Source organism: Triticum urartu, chromosome 2A (genome assembly GCF_056163025.1).
Source record: "Triticum urartu cultivar PI428250 chromosome 2A, HENAU_Tu73, whole genome shotgun sequence".
NCBI lineage: Eukaryota > Viridiplantae > Streptophyta > Magnoliopsida > Poales > Poaceae > Triticum > Triticum urartu.
The window spans coordinates 384,109,581-384,132,845 of NC_141874.1; the positions used below are offsets into that span (position 1 = coordinate 384,109,581).

The 23,265-nt window shown below is 42.4% G+C and overlaps 2 protein-coding genes across 2 annotated transcripts; both read left to right on the top strand.

Moving 5' to 3' along the window:
* The first annotated feature begins 3,469 nt into the window (after positions 1-3,469).
* On the top strand, positions 3,470-4,899 carry LOC147985202 (uncharacterized). The gene is made up of 2 exons (XM_087541463.1): positions 3,470-4,540; positions 4,634-4,899. Exons 1-2 carry the CDS (start codon positions 4,261-4,263, stop codon positions 4,897-4,899), a joined length of 546 nt encoding a protein of 181 aa, XP_087397589.1. The 5' UTR covers positions 3,470-4,260.
* A 153-nt stretch (positions 4,900-5,052) lies between these two features.
* Positions 5,053-6,045, top strand: LOC147985203 (uncharacterized). Its single transcript, XM_087541464.1, has 2 exons — positions 5,053-5,825; positions 5,964-6,045. The coding sequence occupies exons 1-2, from the start codon at positions 5,053-5,055 to the stop codon at positions 6,043-6,045; spliced, it is 855 nt and encodes a 284-aa protein (XP_087397590.1).
* Positions 6,046-23,265: the final 17,220 nt, after the last annotated feature.

Sequence of the window (23,265 nt, forward strand, 5' to 3'; positions counted from 1 at the left end):
TAAGCAGGCTGAAGACAAAGTGACTGAAGAATTTGAATTGAGGAAATCGAGAAAGTCTTCAGTCAAAGTCTTAAAACAGTAATGATCAAGTTCATTAACACATGAATGAGGAAATGAAGGGTTGAGGAAATAGAACCGGTAGCTTGGTGAAGACGATGATTTGGTAGACCAGTTCCAACTGCTATGATAGTCGTATGTCTGGTTGGAGCGGCTAGGTATTTAAACCGGAGGACACACAGTCCTCACTGTATTCTCCTTGAGCTAAGGTCACACAGCCCTCGCTGAATCACTCGTGGTAAGTCTTCAGGTGACTTCCTAACCTTCACAGACTTGGTCACTCGGTGATCCACAATTTCCTCTTGGATGCTCTAGACCATGACGCCTAACCGTCTGGAGGATGCACAATCCTCAAAGGTAACAAGCTTTGGTTCCACACGGGAACAATCTCTTCAGTGATGCTCAATCACTTTGGGTTTGGGTTTTCCTCACTTGATGATTTTCGCTCAAAGTCCTCGGAGGATGGGATGCTCTCAATGATAAGTGTCAGTTTCTCTCGGAGCAGCCAACCAACTAGTTGTTGTAGGGGGCGGCTATTTATAGCCTAGGGAACAACCTGACATGATAAGACATAAATGCCCTTCAATGATATGACCATTAGGTGGGTAGATATTTTGGGACAGCTGGCGCATAGCACAACAACGGTCGGATATTTGAGTATCAAATTCCTCAGGGCTATCATGTTCCTCACTTGTAGGCAATCCGCACTGGCGAATTCCTAATTCCTCAGCCAGAACAAATTCCTCAGAGACCAGAAGATCTTCGTCTCTGTCACTAAAGAAATTGACTGGACCATATGAGATTTCCAATGGCTTCACTCGAAATGATTGGGTAGGTGTAGGATTTTGAGATGAGCATCACTTGGAAACTTTTCCTTACTTTTACCTCGACCCCCTTTAACAATACGGTGTTTCCTATGACTCAAGAAAGAGAAAATGAAATTACAAAAACAAAAGTCTTCACGCTTCATAATCCTCGCATGAATATCAAGTCTTCATGGTCACACCAATTTCTTCACTTTCAAAGTCTTCATGAAAACCAAAGTCTTCAGCTGAACACATTCATTTTTAGGGGTCGACTTTCATCATAAATATCAAACTCCTTATAGAATTATAGACCTGTGTACACTCACAAACTCATTAGTCCCTTAACCTATAAGTCTTCAATACACCAAAATCACTAAGGGACACTAGATGCAGTTACAATCTCCCTTTTTTTGGTGATTGGTGAAAATATATGTTGTTTTCAACGGGGATAAACATATGAGGTGTATATACTGATATTGAGGAATTTGATTGCAAGATATAGAAGAACCCCCCTGAAGATGTGCATATTTGAGGAATTTGCTTTGAATAGCAAATGCACATTGTAGATTAGAATCATGGAGATCTCCCCCTATATCTTGTAATTCATACATGGTGTCTGACGAAATTCAGCATGCGTGCATTAATGAACTGAGGAAATAGCATGCAAAAAACAGAGCAAAAGTATCAGACCACCATAGGACTTAAGTTTACAACTTGATCAACAGAGTAAATTGCACAGAAGTACCACAATTGGGGCATTGGAAGCAGATTGGTACCAAGATTGGTAATTTTTACGTGTCAGTACCAAGTTTGGGGCGAGACATTGCAAAATAGGCTAAAAGTGGGTTTTATACGTATTGACAGGTATTCTGACCGGTTGGGCCCGCCCGTCAGGCGCCACGCTGGCCAGTGAGCGCGTGCCCGTGTGCTGACTCGGACGAGCCCGGGTCAAACCGTTGAGCGACGGCTGGTGCGGCCCGAGCCAGACCCCGACCCGTACGCTGCCCTCTTCCTCCTCCTCGCTCCCTCGCCGCCGCCTCCCTCCCCGCCCTCCCCGCCGGCCACCACACCATGCCGCCGCAGCCATGGCTCAAACTGCTTAGGCGCTGTCCTCTCTCTCCCTCGCGGCTGCTCCTCCCCCGTGCCCTCCTCTCCCCCGCGACTATTGTGCCCTAGGAGACGATGGCATCGGCCACTCCGGCAGGCGGCGAAGGCCGGGGCGATGACTGTGGTAGCGGCCTCCTCCTCCCCCGCTTAGGCGTCGACGGCAGTGGCGGCTACTCCATGTCGGAGTACAGTAGCAACGATGTTGATTTTTCGGAGCCGGCGTTGTTGATGGAGCAGAGGCTGCAGATGGCGCGAATTTGGGTGGCCAACCCCAGCACCGCCCATCAGTGGACTCATGGCATCGGTGGTGTTCTGTAAGTTCTCCACTCTTCAATTTTTGCTAACTAAAATTGGAAATTAGGGTTTACTGCCTCCATGTTGATCACTGCAATTGCTACTGCTGTATATGATTTACATTGTTATTTCTGAGTCCAAATTGGGATTAGGTGTTACCTAACTAGAGCAGAGCAACAATATTCTGTTAACTACTTCTATGAAAATACGAAACATCAGTTTGTTGTCATAGGGTTAACTACAAAATTGGGGATTAGGGTTTACTGCCTCCATGTTGTTTACATCGTATACTATCATTATGCTTTGCTCTCATATTCTTATTTTATTCATAATATGTTTGATTTGTAGTAATTGTGTTTATTGGAATTGTTGACTAGGGCTAAGGGTAAATAAAAGCTTTGTTCATATGTTAACTTAAACAAAGCTTTGTTTATATGTTAACTAAAAAAGTGTTTATATGTTAACATATCTAAGAATAGTAAAACAAAGCTTAAATGTTAACTAAAAAATTGTTTTATGCTTAAGTTAAACTTGGGTACTGAATAGTTAAAAAATCCTTGTTAACCTATCTGTTAATTAAAACTGTTTATTAGCCATGGTTAAATTGTTAACCATTTTTGTCTGTTATTTCATTTTGCAGTTTGTATGATGACATTTTGGATGTTAGGTTCCATTTTGATGCTTTAGAAATGTTTGAGCTGAAGCTCTGCAGTTCAGATGTAACATATCTGAATATGATTGCAGTGATGGAAACCCAAGGATTTAGTGAATATGATTTGTTGTTTCACATTGAAAATCCAGATTTAGGGGAGAAAGGATTGGATATGGTAGAGAGTAATGCTGAGTTGCAAAGAGTAAAGAGGCAGGTTCAGGAGTGTAAGGTTATAAATTTGCTAGTGAGGGAATGTCCACCTCCTTGCAGCCAGTTTGAGAGGCAAGAATTGTCCACAGTTATGTATGAAGAGCCTGTGTTATATGATCTCAGTGAGCCACCCATCTATGCTGTCGATCAAGAATGAGTTGTCTTTGAAAGTCAGAGTAGCAGCTGCAGTGCAGCTCATGGTACTGGTGTTTGCACACAAGAGAGCAAGAATGTAGAAGGAAAGATGAAAGCTGTTTTGGAACTAGAAGAAGAAGAGGGATATGAGGGCAGTGGTGGTTCTGATTGTGAAGGTGAAGATGACAGTGATGGAAACCCTTTTTATATGGGTGATGCTGATGACATAGAGATGGATGAGGGAAAGAGACAGAGAGAGTATGATGAAATAGAAGAGGAAGAATTAGATGATGAAGAATCTGAGGAGGAAGAAGTGTTGCATTATGAGGGTGACACAGAGGTTGAGGAACTTTTTCAAATGGATGAAGATGACAAAGTTGTTTTAGAGGATGAAGAAACTATAATTGTACACGGAGAGAAGAATAAGAAGAAACAGAAGCTTCCAGTTAGGAGAGGGCCAACAACAAGGTCACATTCCAGTGTAGTACAAGAGGATGAGCCTGATTTCCGACCTTCATCTGATGAAGAAGAGAAAGGATTGTTGAAGGAGGCTGATGATGATGGTTTTGAGCCATTGTCATTTGTGCTGCCAAAGAAAAGGAAGAGCAGGGCAAAGCAGAGGCCTCCTAGGAAATTGTACAATGAGAAAATGGAGGCACCACATGAGCAATTATGTCTAAAGATGTGTTTCAAGGATCAACATCAATTTAGAGAGGCTTTGTTGAACTTACACATCACTCAAGGCAAAAACTTCAAATATCACAGGAACTCAGATCAAAGGATAATTGTAGAATGCAACCAAAAATATTGCAACTTCTTTATGGTGGCAGCAATTATAAAAGGTGAAACTACTTTTGTAATTAAGAAGATGAGAATTTGGCACACTTGCCCTATTAGTACAGAGATAACAAGGGTAAGTGACAAGTGGCTTGCCAACAAGTATGAGTCACTGTTCAGATCTGATCTAACAACTGGCATTCAGACTTTGATTACACCTGCATGGAGAAGTATGGTGTGGATGTGCCCAGGTCAATGTCATATAGGGCAAAGAACCTAGCTATTGATGATGTGTTAGGAGACCACAAAAAGCAATACCCTAGATTGAAAGACTATGCTCAGATAGTGATGGATACAAACCCTGGGAGTAGAGTAGTAGTCACTACTGTAACTCCAACACCCACTGAAAAAATCCCCCATCCAGGCCCAAGATTCCATGCCATGTTCTATTGCATCAATGGAGCAAGGGAGGGGTTTCTCAATGGGTGCAGACCCTTCATTGGTCAGTTTTTTTCACCTTTTGCATTACTTACATATTGTTTTATCTTTAAATGCATTTGAATGTTTTAGATATTTAATTTTCTTGCACATTCATGTGTTGATGGGTGCTTCATCAAGTTAACTACTAGTGCTCAACTACTTGCTACCACTGGTAGAGATGGCAACAACAATATATACCCACTAGCATTTGGTATTGTTGGGCAAGAGGACACACCTAGATGGTGTTGGTTTCTACACCAACTAAAAATCTACCTAGGAGGAGAAGTGGGACAGTTTGGTCCATATACAATAATGTCAGATAGACAAAAGGTATGTACTTGCATCATCTCACCTTGTTGTTATATGGTTGTTTTGTTCTAGATAGTAGCTTAGCTAGTTTAACTATGTGTCCCAGGGCCTACTAAATGCAGTGAATGCAGTATTTCCTAAGTGCAACCAAAGGTTCTGCCTTAGGCATATATATATGCAAACTTCCAAACTACTGGGTTTAGGGGGGAAGATCTGTAGAAGTATATGGATAATGCTGCCTATGCATATAGTGAACACAAATTTAACATTGCAATGAATGACATGAGAACTGAATGTGAGGAAGCTTGGAAGTGGCTTAGTGCTGTACCCAACAAAACATGGGCAAGGCATGCATTTGACACAAACTGCAAGACTGACCTTGTAGTTAACAATTTGTCTGAGGTGTTCAACAAGTATGTACTAGATGTTAGGAAGAAACCAATTAGGACAATGTGTGATGGAATAAATGATAAGCAGATGGTGAGGTGGCATAGGAATAGGGAGATTGGAAAGAAATCTAGATGGGAGATAACACCCCATTATAGTGAGAGGCTAGAGGTTGAGAAGGAGAGGGCCAAATTTTGCAAACCTATTCAAGCTGGTGTGGATTTGTGGCAAGTTACAAGTGGGAAACAAACCCATGCTGTTAACTTGCAACTTCACACATGTGGTTGCAGAAAATGGGACTTCACTGGCATCCCATGTAACCATGCCATCTCAGCAATAAACAAGGGCAAAAGAAAACCAGGGGATTATGTCAGCAATTTCTTCAAGAAACAATTCTATGTGGCAGCTTATGAACCAATGATCTATCTAGTTTCTGGTGAGCATGATTGGATAAGGACCACTGGTCCAGACATTGACCCACCTGCATTTAAAGTGAAGAGGGGAAGAAATAAAGAGAAGAGGATCAAGGGGAAGTTTGAAGTTCCAAAGCCAAAGGACACATCAAGAATGGGGACTATAACATGTGGCAATTGTGGACTACAAGGACATAGGTACACAAGCTGCATGAAATAGTTGAAGCCTGAGCTGCCTTTGAGGAAGAACAAACATGTGGTAAACCTCTTTTAAGTACTAACATATTTTCCTTCTTTATTTTACTATTTGCTAACTCATTTCCATGTTTCTGCCAGCCTCTTGCAAGGAATTCAAGTGCTGGTGCTGCTGCTCCTCCTACACCAGCAGCAAGAGCTTCTCATCCAGCTCCTACAATAGCACCAACTGCTACAACAGGAGGAGCTGGGAGAGGGAGAGGGAGAGGTGCTAGGAGAGGTGCTCCAGCTGCAGCTGCTGGGAGAGGTGCTACAACAGGTGCTGGGAGAGGTGCTGCACCAGGTGGTGGGAGAGGTGCTGGGAGAGGGAGAGGTGCATTCTATGCCCCGAGGCAATCTGCTCCCTCCACATCTACTGCTCACTCTACATCTACTGCTCCTCCACCTTCTAGTGGTAGAAGCAGAGGATGGAGAGCCTACTTCTATGCAAGTGGTAACCACTAAATGGCACATCTGCCATGTAATGTTGAAAACTAGATACTTTATGTGTGTTCTTGCATCCTATGGTACAATGTGATGTTGCCGGTGCTCTCAGTGTACTTTGCTGGTGCTCTTATTGTACTCTGCTGGTGTACTTCAAGAATCAATGCCATATATGGCTTTTGTTCATGTGGATGGATGGATCTATTTATTAGTTAATGCCATTTCTGGAGCTGGCTTTTGTTCATGTGGATTGATGTGATCTTGCTATTTATTAGTTAATCAATGCATGGAATGGACTATGTTCATGTGGATGGTTCTTTTTATATATTTCTATGATTGATATGTTCATGACAATGGTGCATACTATTGGATAGAGTAACTCTATTGTTGGATATGTTGTTACGGTTTTGGTGGCTTCATGATCAAGCAAGTTGGATAGAGTACCACCTAAACCTATCAATTAGGGTTTTGGTGGCTCAGGGTTGACGAAACCACCTAAACCTATCAATTAGGGTTTTGGTGGCTTGGGGTCGACAAAAACACCTAAACCTATCATCTAGGCTCTAGGGTCGCTCGGGGTCGATGAAACCACCTAAACCTATCATCTAAGCTCTAGGGTGGCTCGGGGTCATGAAACCACCTAAACCTATCAATTAGGGTTTTGGTGGCTTGGGGTCGATGAAACCACCTAAACCTATCATCTAGGCTCTAGGGTCGCTCGGGGTTGATGAAACCACCTAAACCTATCAATTAGGGTTTTGGTGGCTCGAGATCGACAAAAACACCTAAACCTATCATCTAGGCTCTAGGATGGCTCGGGGTCGACAAAAACACCTAAACCTATCAATTAGGGTTTTGGTGGCTCGGGGTTGACGAAACCACCTAAACCTATCATCCAGGCTCTACGGTGGCTCGGGGTCGACGAAACCACCTAAACCTATCATCTAGGCTCTACGGTGGCTCGGGGTCGACGAAAACACCTAAACCTATCAATTAGGGTTTTGGTGGCTCGGGGTCGACGAAACCACCTAAACCTATCATCTAGGCTCTAGGGTGGCTCGGGGTCTACGAAACCACCTAAACCTATCAATTAGGGTTTTGGTGGCTTGGGGTCGACGAAACCACCTAAACCTATCATCTAGGCTCTAGGGTGGCTCGGGGTCGACGAAACCACTTAAACCTATCAATTAGGGTTTTGGTGGCTCGGGGTCGACAAAACCACCTAAACCTATCATCTAGGCTCTAGGGTGGCTCGGGGTCGACGAAACCACCTAAACCTATCAATTAGGGTTTTGGTAGCTCGGGGTCGACGAAACCACGTAAACCTATCATCTAGGCTCTAGGGTGGATCAGGGTCGATGAAACCACCTAAACCTATCAATTAGGGTTTTGGTGGCTCGGGGTCGACGAAACCACCTAAACCTATCATCTAGGCTCTAGGGTGGCTCGGGGTCGACGAAACCACCTAAACCTATCAATTAGGGTTTTGGTGGCTTGGGGTCGACAAAAAACACCTAAACCTAAATGCTTAGGGTGGCTCGGGGTCGACGAAACCACCTAAAATAATCAATTAGGGTTTTGGGTGGCAACATAACAAAAGAATGATGAGGAAGCATTTAAGCATAAGAAACTATTCCTTTTGCAAATGCATCTAAGCATTTAAGCATCAGTGTAACATAAGCATTTTCCAATGCTTTGTATGTCATCATTTACAGCAACAAACTAGCAACCATTTTCAGCAACAAACTAGCAACCATTTTCAGCAACAAACTAGCAACCATTTTCAGCATCAGTATAACATAAGAAAACAATACTTACTGTAGTTCAACACATTATAGGCATACACAACCATTGTTCACAATACATAGTGGAGTTCAAATGCACAATCCATCCTTTTCTCACAAAAGGATGAATAGCATAACTACTAGGTAGAGAAATAGCCAGAGTTCACAATTACTAGAACCATACATTACACAACCATAATTCTAAGTTACTAGGTCATTGCACATCCATCCTTCCCAAAAGGTCTACAATGCCCACTAATCTCACTTCATCTTCTTCAGTTCTATAAGATGGCCCGGATCCCCTTGATCTTCTCCTTAAGCTTCTCCTCTGCCTTCATGAGCTCACAAATCTTAAGCTCTTGCATGTACTTCTCTTCATTATGGTTTTCCTTGAGCTTCAGCAGATCAGCAACCTGAAACTTCAACTCTAGCTTCTCTTGGGGTCAGCTTCTCCTCAAACTTTGTGAACTCTGCATTCTTCAATTCCAAATTCATCCTAGCCTCACTAAGCAATTCCTTCTCTTTCATATTCTTCAACTTCAGGTTCTGGATGGTAGTTGCTTGAGCACTTGTCAGGTTGCACAGGAGTTCATACTTCTGTTGAAGCTTCTCTGTAACTGCATCTTTCTTTGCCATTTCTGCCTTCATACCAGCCACCAATTCAGCTCTACATTGGTGCTGATATGTGATGTTGGACTGCAGATAACTGAAATCCACAACCCTCTCCTCCTGAAAGTCCACAAGTTGATGCACATCTTTCACTAACTTGTCATAGTCTGCATCCAGTTTGTTCTTTTCTTATGTCAAATGGTGAATAGTTAAAGCACTTTCAAGATTATCATTCACCCTAGCACACTTGCTCTCTTCAACCATTGACCAAAGCTTCAACAATGCATTCTCCATTATTGGGGGCCACTACTCATCAACCCACTGAACAAACCCACAATTCTAACCTTCCTAGAAAAATAACAAGGGAAAAATTTAGTACAATACAACTACTATGAGTAGTAAGCAACAGTTAGTTCATGGCAGTAGCTAATGTTGGTACTGACCAACACTGAATTTGCACAGCCATGTGCTAAGCAACAGGAGCACATTGTAAAATAACTTAATGTAATCCTACAATAGGTGATCAGTATATATTTAGCAGAGTAACACTCCATTCAACTTAGCATAATAACCAACTTAGAATTGGCCATTAATATAATGGAATCCTACAATGTGCACTACCAATCTACCAGTTAACTACTTTGCCATATATCACTAACAAATGGAACATAGGCATCACTGAATGAAGAGTTATTAAACCAGACTACATTAGCCTAGCTAAATACACTACATTAGCCTGCAGCAACAAACTAGCTAATGACAATACCTACTATCAGCAGTAAGCAATAGTTACTTATTAGTCAGCTAATGGAGGGGCTAATGTGAGTACTAAGCAACACTACATACAAGTATAAATAAATGGAATGTGCACACAATAGAGCATGCTTGAGCCTATATTTAGCAAAAATGCACTCCACTGAACATAATATTCAGCATTCCTACAATGAGCACTACAGTAGGGCATATATGACTAACAAAATTACCATAGACATAACTGAATCACACTTGGCAAACAAGACTATATACTCAACACATCCTGTGCATAATCAATAAGGCAAGAAAAGTACCAGCTCTGCACATGCTAAGAACCTTCTCCCAGTCATTGTTCCTTCAAATGCAACAAGCCTCTCTAATGGCTTCCCATGCTTCTCGCACAACACTATCAGATATAGCTCAAGACCCTTGTAATCTGGGTCCTCAAGAGAGAAAGGCACCTGCCCAACCAAAATCCAAGTTACCATCATGTGCAGAGGACGAGGACAAAGCAAATCAAATGAAATCCTCAAAACAAAGACCACCTACACAGAAAATCCCCAAATTTTCTAAACCTAACCCTAACCCTAGCTCCAATGGAGTAGCTGACCTGGTTGAGCCCATCGGTGGAGGTTTCGGAGTGCATGTACGGTAGGCTTGAGTTGTCATCGCTGCTCTCGTCCTCCAAAACCATGGCTGCGGCGACGTCACGTGGCGGCCGGCAGGGGCGGGCGCAGGCGGTGGCGAGGCGAAGAGAAGGAAGAAGAAGGCAGAGCAGAGCGGGGGGAATGAGCGGGGTCTGGCTCGGGCCGCACCAGCCGTGCCTAAACTGGCTCGTCCGAGTCAGTGCGCGGGCACGCGCTAACTGGCCAGCGTGGCGCCTGACGGGCAGGCCCAACCGGTCAGAATACCTGTCAATACGTATAAAACACACTTTTAGCCTCTTTTGCAATGTCTCGCCCCAAACTTGGTACTGACACGTAAAAATTACCAATCTTGATACCAATCTGCTTCCAATGCCCCAATTGTGGTACTTCTGTGCAATTTACTCCAATCAACAAACACTTCAGAAGAGCGAGAGTTGTAACTTAACAAAAAAACGCCCATATATTGACCCGCTTGAAGTCTAACTCAAATTTCTCCCCCTTTGTTATCGAATGACCAAAAGGGACGAAAAATGCGGACTAACGTCCGTGAAGAATATCATCACGAAGTTGATGGAGGAGCGCCAGCGTTGTTGGGATCGTCCGTTGGTGTAGGGCCTGCTGCGGTGTCGTTCAAGTCTTCAACTTCATCCGTCTCGCGTGATGAAGAATATGAACTGGCAACCAAGTGAGGAACTTTGACCTTCTTGAATTTCTTCAAAGGTGGCTGTGACCAGTCAAAGTCCTGTTTGAAGCCCATCTGCTTGAGATCTTCATCACCGTAGAGGTGAGACAATACAGCCCAAGTGCGATCAAAAACTTCATGCAAGTAGTAATGGTTCTTCTTCATAGTGTTTTGTGTGATCGTCATGTTCTGAAGAATTGAACCAAACTGACGCTTGACCCACTTGTGGTTGCGATCGACCTTCTGATGAAGACTGAGGAGAAGCTCACGATCAGTCATCACATGCGGAGCAGTGGCTTGAGGATATTGCTTTGAAGCATTTGTGGTAGTATCATGTGTGGCAGAGTCATCATTGGTGGAATATGAGGCAGCTTTGCGAAACTATCCATCCAATGGACGAGTGCCTTCATTAATGACAACAGCCTTGCCCTTCTCATTAGTTGAGGAAATGGTCTTTTTGAGGACTTAAATCAGTGACAAGTAGTTGAGATGATTTTGACAGTAAACCTTATAGTTGATTGAAGACCTTCATCTGATGAATCTCATAATCCAGGGAGCGTAAGGCTTCAACTCAAATGGTGACATAGCTACATTGGCCAAAGTCCTCATGAAGAAATCGTGGTAGTTGATAGGAATACATGTATGATATTGAACAACAGATTCTTCATTATGCCAACAACCTCTTCTTCATCAGAGTTGTGGCCCTTGATCGGACTAAGGATTTTGGTCAATATTCTGTATACTGTCCTTGGCACATAAAGCAGTTCCTTGACGAGGAATGTGGTACTTGGAGCTTAGCCAGGCTTCAATGGCTTCATCAACACTTGCATCAGATGATTTGAGAGTTCAGATTCAGCATAGACGAGCCTTGCACCTTCAGTGGGAGGACTGACTGGGACGGCGTGAAGCAATTCAGAGGCCGGAGCTTTGTAGTGAGTGTTTTCAGTCATCCAGTCAAGCACCCATGAATTCACATCTTCAACATTTCCTGTGATGTGCAGCGTGTCGAAGAATTGAAGAATGAGTTCTTCATTCCAATCGCAGATGTCAGTGTAGAAGTTGAGCAGCCCAGCGTCATGAAGAACACTGAGGACTGGGGTGAAGCATGGAAGAGACTCCATATCCACATGATGAATTTGCTCATGGTCAAAGATCTTGTCCTTATCAAACAACAGCGAGGAATAGAAGTTGATCTGGCAGGCAATCTAAAAACGCTTGCGACGAAGTCGAGCAGAGTCATATGGATTGTAGTCAGTGAAGAAATGATGCTTACCAAAGAACTCATCAGCTTTGAACTTCTGCTTCTTGGTGTGAGGATTTTGTGGCTTGGGCTGAAGGTTAGTAGTTGAAGTCTTCGTAGCCTCTTGACGCATAGCCTCTGGAGCCACAGGCTGAGGAATTTCAGGAGCAGTTTCATCAGCAGTAGCCTTGGCCTCCATTTTTTCAGCACTAGTGGCTGGAACTTCTTTAGGAATAGAAACAAGGGAGGCTTGATGTCCTTCAGAGACCGTATGAATTTCTTAGGTTTGGACCGGGGACTGAGGAAGTTGTTGCAGAGGTGTAGTCAGAGGTGAATTGGGGTGATAACTTTCCCAATAGTCATCATTCAGAATAGGAGTAGTTGACCCAATGTCCACATCCTCGTCTTCTTCATCAATTTCTTCAATGCCTGCCTCTTCAGCTGTGAACTGAGGCATGAGCAATGATACTAGTGGGGTTGAAGGGATATCATCCACTTTAATTTCTTCATCCAGCTGCTCTGATGAAGCAGCAAAGGTGTTTTCCTCAGCATTGTCATCTGGAATGACATATTCCTCACCAAAGGGATCAATCTCCTTTGATGGCATGCTTAATATTGGAGCAGCATCTATTGAGTTTGCATAAGAGCTCGTCAAAGTCTTCACTTTCTTGGGAGCTGAAGACTCTGAGGTTGTATATGCTTTCCTTTTCTTCACTGTTGCCTTCTCTGCAGCTTTGGTCTTCTTCGCTTCTGATGCAGAAGGAAGGTTGGTTCTTGTCATGTGAGATGACTTAACAGGAGGAGCAAACGAGATTGGTTCAATTTCTTCAGGCGCAACTGATGCAGTTGCCCTGACATGTTCAGATTCCTCAGGCACAGTACCAGTTTCTTCAACCGACCTGGCTTGTTCTTCAGGCGCAACATTTGAGGTTGCCCTGGCAATTTCTTCAGAGGCTGAAATTTCTTCAGCAGCCCTGGTACTTTCAGAATCATCAAAAGTCTATTTTCATTAGCTGTGCTTGCATGTTCTTCAGTAGGCTGAGCAGATGTCTCAACCTAAGGAATTTCATGTTGTGATGAGGCTGCAACATTTGGAGTGAAGGTCTTGGTCAGCTTGACGAATCTGACTCTGGCTCCCAGCCAATCAGCATAGTATATGTCAAATTCATCATTGAGGACCTTGATCTCTATTTGCAGAGATACAAGTTCATCATGAGATAGTTTCAGAACAATGTTCTTCAGAAAGCGCTCTTTCTTGTACTGATCTTTCTTGACTTTCCTCCCTTGTTCAAATTTCCATTTTTCCTCATCAATAAAGGCCGTCAACACAAGACTTTGGCCAGGAGTGAGGTTCAGCTCAGGCAAAGGAGTATTGGGGTCCTTGTGCCATAGGTCAATGAAGTCGAGGATCAACTTTGGATCCAACATGAGTGGCACATTACTGCCTTTGGCTCTAGTGGCCCTTTGCTGTCTGTCTCTGATGATTTCAGCTAGTTCTTCATCATCAGCTTCGTCTTCACTGGATGGTACTTGAAAAGCACCCTGCTTCTTGTGAGGACTTGGTCTTGTGCCTCGTCCAGTAGTTGCCTTTTTCTTCAGCAACGTGGGACCGGTTGAGGACTGAGGAGGAGCAGAAGAACTTGCAGAGACTCCTGAAGTAATAGATATCCCAATGGTCCTTTGGCAAGAGGCAAGATGCGCAGGTGCCGAGGACTTTGTAGCAGTTGCTGAGGATTTTGTAGTGGGGACTGGAGCTGCTTTTGAGGAAGTAGCTTGAGGAACAGGCCGTGAGGGCATAGCAGCTGAGGAACCGGGCTTGTGAGCAGGCTTCTTTGGCATAGACTTCTTAGGCTTGCTAGCAGAGGCCTTGATACGTCTCCAACGTATCTATAATTTATGAAGTATTCATGCTATTATATTATCTGTTTTGGATGTTTATGGGCTTTACTAAACACTTTTATATTATTTTTTGGGACTAACCTATTAACCGGAGGCCCAACCCAAATTGTTGTTTTCTTGCCTATTTTAGTGTTTCGAAGAAAAGGAATATCAAATGGAGTCCAAACAGAATGAAACCTTTGGGAGAGTTATTTTTGGAACGGAAGCAATCCAGGAGACTTGGAGTAGACGTCAGGGAAGCTTCGAGGAAGCCACGAGGCAGGGAGGCGTGCCCTACCCCCCTAAGCGCGCCCCACCCTCGTGGGCCCCTCGTGGCTCCCTTGACCGACTTCTTTCGCCTATATATGTCCATATACCCTAAAAACATCAGGGAGCAGAATAGATCGGGAGTTCCGCCGCCAGAAGCCTCCGTAGCCACCGAAAACCAATCAGGACCCTGTTCCGGCACCCTGCCGGAGGGGGGGATCCCTCATCGGTGGCCATCTTCATCATCCCGGCACTCTCCATGATGAGGAGGGAGTAGTTCACCCTCGGGGCTGAGGGTATGTACCAGTAGCTATGTGTTTGATGTCTCTCTCTCTATCGTGTTCTTGATTCGGAACGATCTTGATGTATCGTGAGCTTTGCTATTATAGTTGGATCTTATGATGTTTCTCCCCCTCTACTCTCTTGTGATGAATTGAGTTTTCCCTTTGAAGTTATCTTATTGGATTGAGTCTTTAAGGATTTGAGAACACTTGATGTATGTCTTGCATGTGCTTATCTGTGGTGACAACGGGATATCACGTGATCCACTTGATGTATGTTTTGGTGATCAACTTGCGAGTTCCGTGACCTCGTGAACTTATGCATAGGGGTTGGCACATGTTTTCGTCTTGACTCTCCGATAGAAACTTTGGGGCACTCTTTGAAGTACTTTGTGTTGGTTGTATAGATGAATTGGAGATTGTGTGATTCATATCGTATAATCATACCCACGGATACTTGAGGTGACATTGGAGTATCTAGGTGACATTAGGGTTTTGGTTGATTTGCGTCTTAAGGTGTTATTTTACTACGAACTCTAGGGCTGTTTGTGACACTTATAGGAATAGCCCAACGGATTGATTGGAAATAATAACTTTGAGGTGGTTTCATACCCTACCATAATCTCTTCGTTTGTTCTCTGCTATTAGTGAATTTGGAGTGACTCTTTTTTGCATGTTGAGGGATAGTTATGTGATCCAATTATGTTAGTATTGTTGAGGGAACTTACACTAGCGAAAGTATGAACCCTAGGCCTTATTTCCTATCATTGCAATACCATTTACGCTCACCTTTACCATTAGTTACCTTGCTGTTTTTATATTTCAGATTACAAATACCTTTATCTACTATCCATATACCACTTGTATCACCATCTCTTCGCCGAACTAGTGCACCTATACAATTTACCACTATATTGGGTGTGTTGGGGACACAAGAGACTCTTTGTTATTTGGTTGCAAGGTTGCTTGAGAGATACCATCTTCATCCTACACCTCCCACGGATTGATAAACCTTAGGTTATCCACTTAGGGAAATTTGCTACTATCCTACAAACCTCTGCACTTGGAGGCCCAACAACGTCTACAAGAAGAAGGTTGTGTAGTAGACATCAAGCTCTTTTCTGGCGCCGTTGCCGGGGAGGTTAGCACTTGAAGGTATATCTTTAGATCTTGCAATCGAATCTTTTTGTTTCTTGTTTTATCACTAGTTTAGTCTATAAAAGAAAATTACAAAAAAATGGAATTGAGGTTACCGCATATGCTTCATCTTTTTAATGTCTTTCATGAAAATAAGGATTCCGATAATTGTGCCAAAGTGTTAGAAGAAGAATGCATTAAAATGTTTGGCACTAAATCTTTGAATGATGAGCATGATTGCAATGTTGTTAGTACGAATACTTTGAATATCCATGATGCTAATGATATGCAAAGCCACAAGCTTGGGGATGCTATGTTTAATGAAGATGATATTTTTTGTCCCCCAAGTTTTGATGAGCAAATTTATTTTGATGATAGCATGCCTCCTATTTATGATCATTATATTGATGAAAGTGGGTTTGGAAGAGTGTCAACTTTAGGAAGTAATGATCCCACTATTTTGGAGGGTGTTGAATCTTATTGTGATTATTATGAAAGTGGATTTGGAGAGATCATGACTTTATTTAGTGATGAATCCACTATTTCAGAAGAGGTTCCAATTGATTATGCGAACAAAGTTGCTATCTATGGTGATTATTGTGATGACTTGTATGCCGTAAAGATTAATGATAACCATGAAACTTTTCATCATGATTTTAATTTTCAATTGGATTATGCCTCGCATGATAGTTATTTTGTTGAGTTTGCTCCCACTACTATTCATGAGAAGAATTTTGCTTGTGTGGAGAGTAATAAAATTTCTATGCTTGTAGATCATGAAAAGAATGCTTTATGTGATGGTTATATTGTTGAATTCATTCATGATGCTACTGAAATTTATTATGAGGGAGGAATATATGCTTATAGGAGTTGCAATAATATCAAGTTTCCTCTCTATGTGCTTAAAGTTTTAAAGTTATCCTTTTTTACCTTCCTATGCAAGTTGATTCTTGTTCCAACAAGTTGTTTGCTCACAAAATCCCTATGCATAGGAAGTGGGTTAGACTTAAATGTGCTAGTCATATTCTTCATGATGCTCTCTTTATGTTACAATTATTATCTTTTATGTGAGCATCATTGAAATTATCATGCCTAGCTAGGGGCATTAAACGATAGCGCTTGTTGGGAGGTGATGACCCACAAGTATAGGGGATCTATCATTGTCCTTTCGATAAGTAAGAGTGTTGAACCCAACGAGGAGCAGAAGGAAATGATAAGCGGCTTTCATCAAGGTATTCTCTGCAAGCACTGAAATTATAGGTAACAGATAGTTTTGTGATAAGATAATTTGTAACGAGCAACAAGTAACAAAAGTAAATAAGGTGCAGCATGGTGGCCCAATCCTTTTTGTAGCAAAGGACAAGCCTGGACAAACTCTTATATAGAAGAAAGCGCTCCCGAGGACACATGGGAATTACCGTCAAGCTAGTTTTCATCACGTTCATATGATTCGCGTTCGGTACTTTGATAATTTGATATGTGGGTGGACCGGTACTTGGTTGCTGTCCTTACTTGGACAAGCATCCCACTTATGATTAATCCCCATTGCAAGCATCCGCAGCTACAACAGAAGTATTAAGGTAAACCTAACCATAGCATGAAACATATGGATCCAAATCAGCCCCTTATGAAGCAACACATAAACTAGGGTTTAAGCTTCTGTCACTCTAGCAACCCATCATCTACTTATTACTTCCCAATGCCTTCCTCTAGGCCCAAATAATGGTGAAGTTTCATGTAGTCGACGTTCACATAACACCACTAGAGGAGAGACAACATACATCTCATCAAAATATCGAACGAATACCAAATTCACATGACTACTAATAGCAAGACTTCTCCCATGTCCTCAGGAATGAACATAACTACTCACAAAGCATATTCATGTTCATAATCAGAGGGGTATTAATATGCATATAGGATCTGAACATATGATCTTCCACCAAATAAATCAACTAGCATCAACTACGAGGAGTAATCAACACTACTAGCAACCTACAGGTACCAACCCCAGACTTAGAGACAAGAATTGGATACAAGAGATGAACTAGGGTTTGAGGGGAGATGGTGCTGGTGAAGATGTTGATGGAGATTGACCCCCTCCCGATGAGAGGATCGTTGGTGATGATTTGCCCCTCCCGGAGGGAAGTTTTCCCGGCAGAACAGCTCCGCCGGAGCCCTAGATTGGTTCCGCCTCGTGGCGGCGAAGTCTCGTCCTGAAAGCTTGCTTATGATTTTTTCCTCAACGAAGGACTCCATATAGCAGAAGATGGGCATCGGAGGGCCACCAGGGGGCCCACGAGGCAGGGGGCACGCCTAGGGGGGGGGTAGGGCGTGCCCCCCACCCTCGTGGCTAGTGAGTGGCCCCCCTCTGGTACTTCTTGCGCTCAGTATTTTTTATACATTCTGAAAATAACTTCCGTGAAGTTTCAGGACTTTTGGAGCTGTGCAGAATAGGTCTCTAATATTTGCTCCTTTTCCAGCCCAGAATCCCAGCTACCGGCATTCTCCCTCTTTATGTAAACCTTGTAAAATAAGAGAGAATAGGCATAAGTATTGTGACATAATGTGTAGTAACAACCCATAATGCAATAAATATCGATATAAAAGCATGATGCAAAATGGACGTATCAACTCACCCAAGCTTAGACCTCGCTTGTCCTCAAGCGAAAGCAAAAATCGAAAAATATGTCCACATGTTTAGAGATAGAGGTGTCGATAAAAATAAAATACGGACATGAGGGCATCATGATCATTCTGAGAACACCAGCTTATATAATTATTGTCATATGATCTCTTATGCTTGAGTAACAATTCAATCACAATTTCAAGTATGAATCGTAAACTTTATTGAAAACTAACAAACTATAATCTCAGTCATTGAACCAATTGCAATTTATCATAACATAGGAAAGAGTCAATATAAGAGCTTTTCATCAAGTCCACATACTGAACTATCATATAGTATTTCACAATTGCTAACACTCATGCGATATTTATAGGTATGAAGTTTTAATCGGACACAGAGAAAGATAGGGGCTTATAATTTTGCCTCCCAACATTTTACCTCAAGGGTAATTTCAACAATAATTGTTCATGAAGACTCACATCCAATTAGCTATATATATCAGGATCTTTCCAACATATTGTGCCTGCCAAAAGATAAAATGTAAAAAAGGAAAGGTGAAGATCACCATGACTCTTATGTAAGGTAGGAGATAAAAGTAAAAGATAGGCCCTTTGCAGAGGGAAGCAGAGGTTGTCATGCGCTTTTATGGTTGGATGCACAAAATCTTAATGCGAAAGAACGTCACTTTATATTGCCACTTATGATATAGACCTTTATTATGCAGTCCGTCGCTTTTATTTCTTCCACATCACAACATTGTATAAAGCTTATTTCCTCCACACCAATCAATCATACATATTTAGAGAGCAATTTTTGTTGCTTGCAATGATGACAACTTACTTGAAGGATCTTACTCAATCCATAGGTAGATATGGTGGACTCTCATGGAAAAACTGGGTTTAGGGATATTTGGAGGCACAAGTAGTATCTCTACTTGGTGCAAAGAATTTGGCTAGCATGAGGGGAAAGGCAAGCTCAATCATGTTTTATGATCCATGACAATATAATTTATCTTAGATGTAAGAAAACATAACCCATTACGTTGTCTTCCTTGTCCAATGTCAACTCTTTAGCATGTCATATTTTAATGAGTGCTCACAATCATAAAAGATGTCCAAGATAGTGTATTTATATGTGAAGACCTCTCTTTCTTTATTACTTCCTATTAATTGCAGCGATGACCAAAACTATGTTTGTCAACTCTCAACAACTTTTATTCATCATACTCTTTATATGTGAGCTCATTACTCTCCATAAGATCCATATGATCTCTTTTATTTCTTCTATTCTTTCTCTTTTCTTTTATTCACTCAAGATCATAGCAAAATCATCAAGCCCTTGACTCAACACTAATCTTTATTATATAGCTCACAGACTCGATTACATAAAGGGATCATAAAGCAAAACTCAAAAATAGATCATACCAAAAAATTTATTCTACTAGATCAAGATATTACTAAAAGGATCGAACTAAGAAAAACGGTAAAGATAGGAGTGTGATGGTGATACGATACCGGGGCACCTCCCCCAAGCTTGGCAGTTGCCAAGGGGAGTGCCCATACCCGATGCTCAGTTCTTCTTTGTTGGTGAAGAAGGTGATGGTTTTGTTGATGGCGTAGGATTCTTCCTTAATTTGCGCTTGAGGACAGAATTTTGGTCCCTTAGATCATCGATCTCCTGCTCCAGGTTCAGTATCTTTTTGCATAGTTCCTGCTTGTTTTCCTGCAAGAGGCGAAAAGGGATAAACTCGATCTTAGGTTTCTTTACTCTATCCGGGAGGCTTGACTTTTTGAACTCCACATGCATGTCCCCAGGTTGAGGTAATGGGACTTCTTCTTCTTCTGAGCTCGTCTCCTCCCTTCCCTTGGGTTCATAGTCCTCTTCTTCTTCCATAGTCCAACCTCAATGCTCCACATCCCCATAGACCTTAGGATCTGCAAGGTATCAGCCACATAGCTTTCTCCTTCTGAATCCTGGGACGACATGTTGCTCTAATCTGCAGCAGGACAGCTCGAAACAAATACATGAGATATTTGCGTGATACAGGAGTCAAAACCTTCGGGAGATTATATAGTGAATTTTTACCGACCAAAATACATATCATGCAAGAAAACGGAATCCGGAGAGCACACGAGGTGCCCACGAGGTAGGGGGCACGCCCTCCACCCTCGTGGAGCCCTCGTGTCCTTCCCGGACTGCTTCTTATTTTTCTATTTTTCTAAAAATTCCAAAAAGGAGAAAAATTGCCATTAGAACTGTTTTGGAGTCGGTTTACTTACCATACCACATACCTATTCCTTTTCGGAGTCTGAAACGTTCCGGAAAGTATCCCTTATGTATTCCACTGGGGTTACGGTTTCAATAACATTTGTTTCAACATTTATAGGATTACCTGAGATATAATGTTTGATTCTTTGACCGTTCACCACCTTCGGATTTGTGCCTTCGAAGTTGTTGATTTTTATGGCACCGGAACGATAGACCTCCTCGATAACGTAAGGACCTTCCCATTTAGAGAGAAGTTTTCCTGCAAAAAATCTTAAACGAGAGTTGTATAGCAATACATAATCACCTACATTAAACTCACGCTTTTGTATCCTTTTGTCATGCCATCTTTTAACTTTTTCTTTAAACAATTTGGCATTCTCATAGGCTTGGGTTCTCCATTCATCGAGCGAGCTAATGTCAAATAACCTTTTCTCACCGGCAAGTTTGAAATCATAATTGAGTTCTTTAATAGCCCAATAAGCCTTATGTTCTAGTTCGAGAGGTAAGTGACATGCTTTTCCATAAACCAATTTATACGGAGACATACCCATAGGATTTTTATATGCAGTTCTATAGGCCCATAATGCATCATCAAGTTTCTTGAACCAATTCTTTCTAGATCTATTAACAGTCTTTTGCAAAATTAATTTGAGTTCTCTATTACTCAATTCTACTTGACCACTAGACAGTGGGTGATAAGGAGATGCAATTCTATGATTAACATCATACTTAGCAAGCATTTTACGGAAAGCACCATGAATAAAATGCGAACCACCATCAGTCATTAAATATCTAGGGACCCCAAACCTCAGAAAAATAACTTCTTTAAGCATCTTGATAGAGGTGTTATGATCAGCACTTCTAGTGGGAATAGCTTCTACCCACTTAGTAACGTAATCAACAGCAACTAAAATATGTGTATACCCATTAGAGGCAGGAAAAGGTCCCATATAATCAAAGCCCCAAACATCAAATGGTTCAATAACAAGTGAATAATTCATAGGCATTTCTTGACGTCTTCTAATATTACCAATTCTTTGACATTCATCACAAGATAAGACAAACTTACGGGCATCCTTGAAGAGAGTAGGCCAATAAAAACCGGATTGCAATACCTTATGTGCAGTTCTATCTCCAGCGTGGTGTCCTCCATAAGCTTCGGAGTGACACTTGCGTAAGATCTGTTCCTGTTCATGCTTAGGTACACAACGCCTAATAACACAATCTAATCCTTCTTTAGAAAGATGTGGGAAATAAAAAGTTTCCTCTCCCTTACAGCTGGGACCCACCAGTTTTATTATGTTCCTTTTCGTGAAAATATAGATTGTACCGAAGATGCTAAATTGTTTTCTTTTTATTCCAACCCGAAAAAGAAGAACTAAAAAAACAGAAAACATCTTCGCACGCAAGGAAGTGCCACCTTATTATGCGAAAAAATATGATTCCCCTAGCTACCTGGGACCCACCAGATTTGGAGGCTGACTTGTGGGCCTACTAAGTTAATGTGTACTCAGTGCTTTGTCAACGTCAATAAATGATTCTAGCTGCACTGACTGTTGGATGTAAATCCAATGGCCAAGCCGTGTCTTCAACCTCTGGTCCTCTTGCTCCATCCGCCCAAACCTGCACCCTCCGTACCGCCTGCTCCAGCCTCCCGTGGCCGGCTGTGCTGCCGCGAAGGCCTCACCGCCTGACCATACTGCTACTGGCCAGGCCTTCCCTCTACTCACCCACACCCCCTGTTATTCTCCGACGATGACAGCCTTACACAACAGCCGAACCAGTGAACCCTTATACTTCCCTCCGCATGGGCATCCACCTGCCTCATCTTCCCTGGCTAAGCGTCGTTCCCTTCCTAGGCCTTGTCGTCTTCCACCGCCTGGGTGCTGTCCGCACGGCGTGGTCAATGTGGTCAACGACCGACAGCCATCGAAAGAGTAGTGTACGCGGGGAGGCTGATAGATGGACCCACCAGCTACATCTTCGCACATAAGGAAATGCCTCCATATTAGGCGCGAAAAAAGATGAATCCTCCCCCTGACAGCTCTGACCCACCATCAATAACTTCACATGCAAGGAAGTGCCTCCTCATCCTCCCTGATAGCCGGGACCGACCTGGTCGAAGCGTACGTAGCGTTGTCGCGAACGTGTACATACATACTTGTAGTGATCCGACCTCAAACGGTCAAATCTCTGTGCATAAGTGTCCTTCCTGGATCAGTAATGTGGACACACACAATACTTGAAGGATTTATAACAGAGCACCTTACTCTTCGTCTGAAAAGTCTGCAACATAATACGTTGCAGCCCGAAATGGGTCAGCACAAGGAATATGCTGGCAAAATAACATTGTAGAGCAATAAACAAGCAACAGCTATAACTATATGCATATTTGGCTGGTGGAGGCTCTATGGTTATTTTTGCAGAAAGCTAGTTTTTCCCTACAACAAAGGAATATATTCTATTTAACTACAAAGTTTGTTGAAAACATTGAGAATGGTAACCCCATCTCAATCCCAAATTAATAACCATTAACCCAACAAATTAATTAAGTAAAGCGATGAGATCAACATAATAATTCAAGCACCAGATACTCAAGATGTCCATAACCGGGGACACGGCTAATCATGATTAGTTTGTACACTCTGCAGAGGTTTGCACACTTTTCCCACAAGACTCGATCTCCTCCATTGATTTCTCACACTACATGATGTTTGAGAAACGGATGACCGAGACACAGTCTTTCAGAAGCATTAGCCGTTTCGACGGGTAAACCGTACCACCT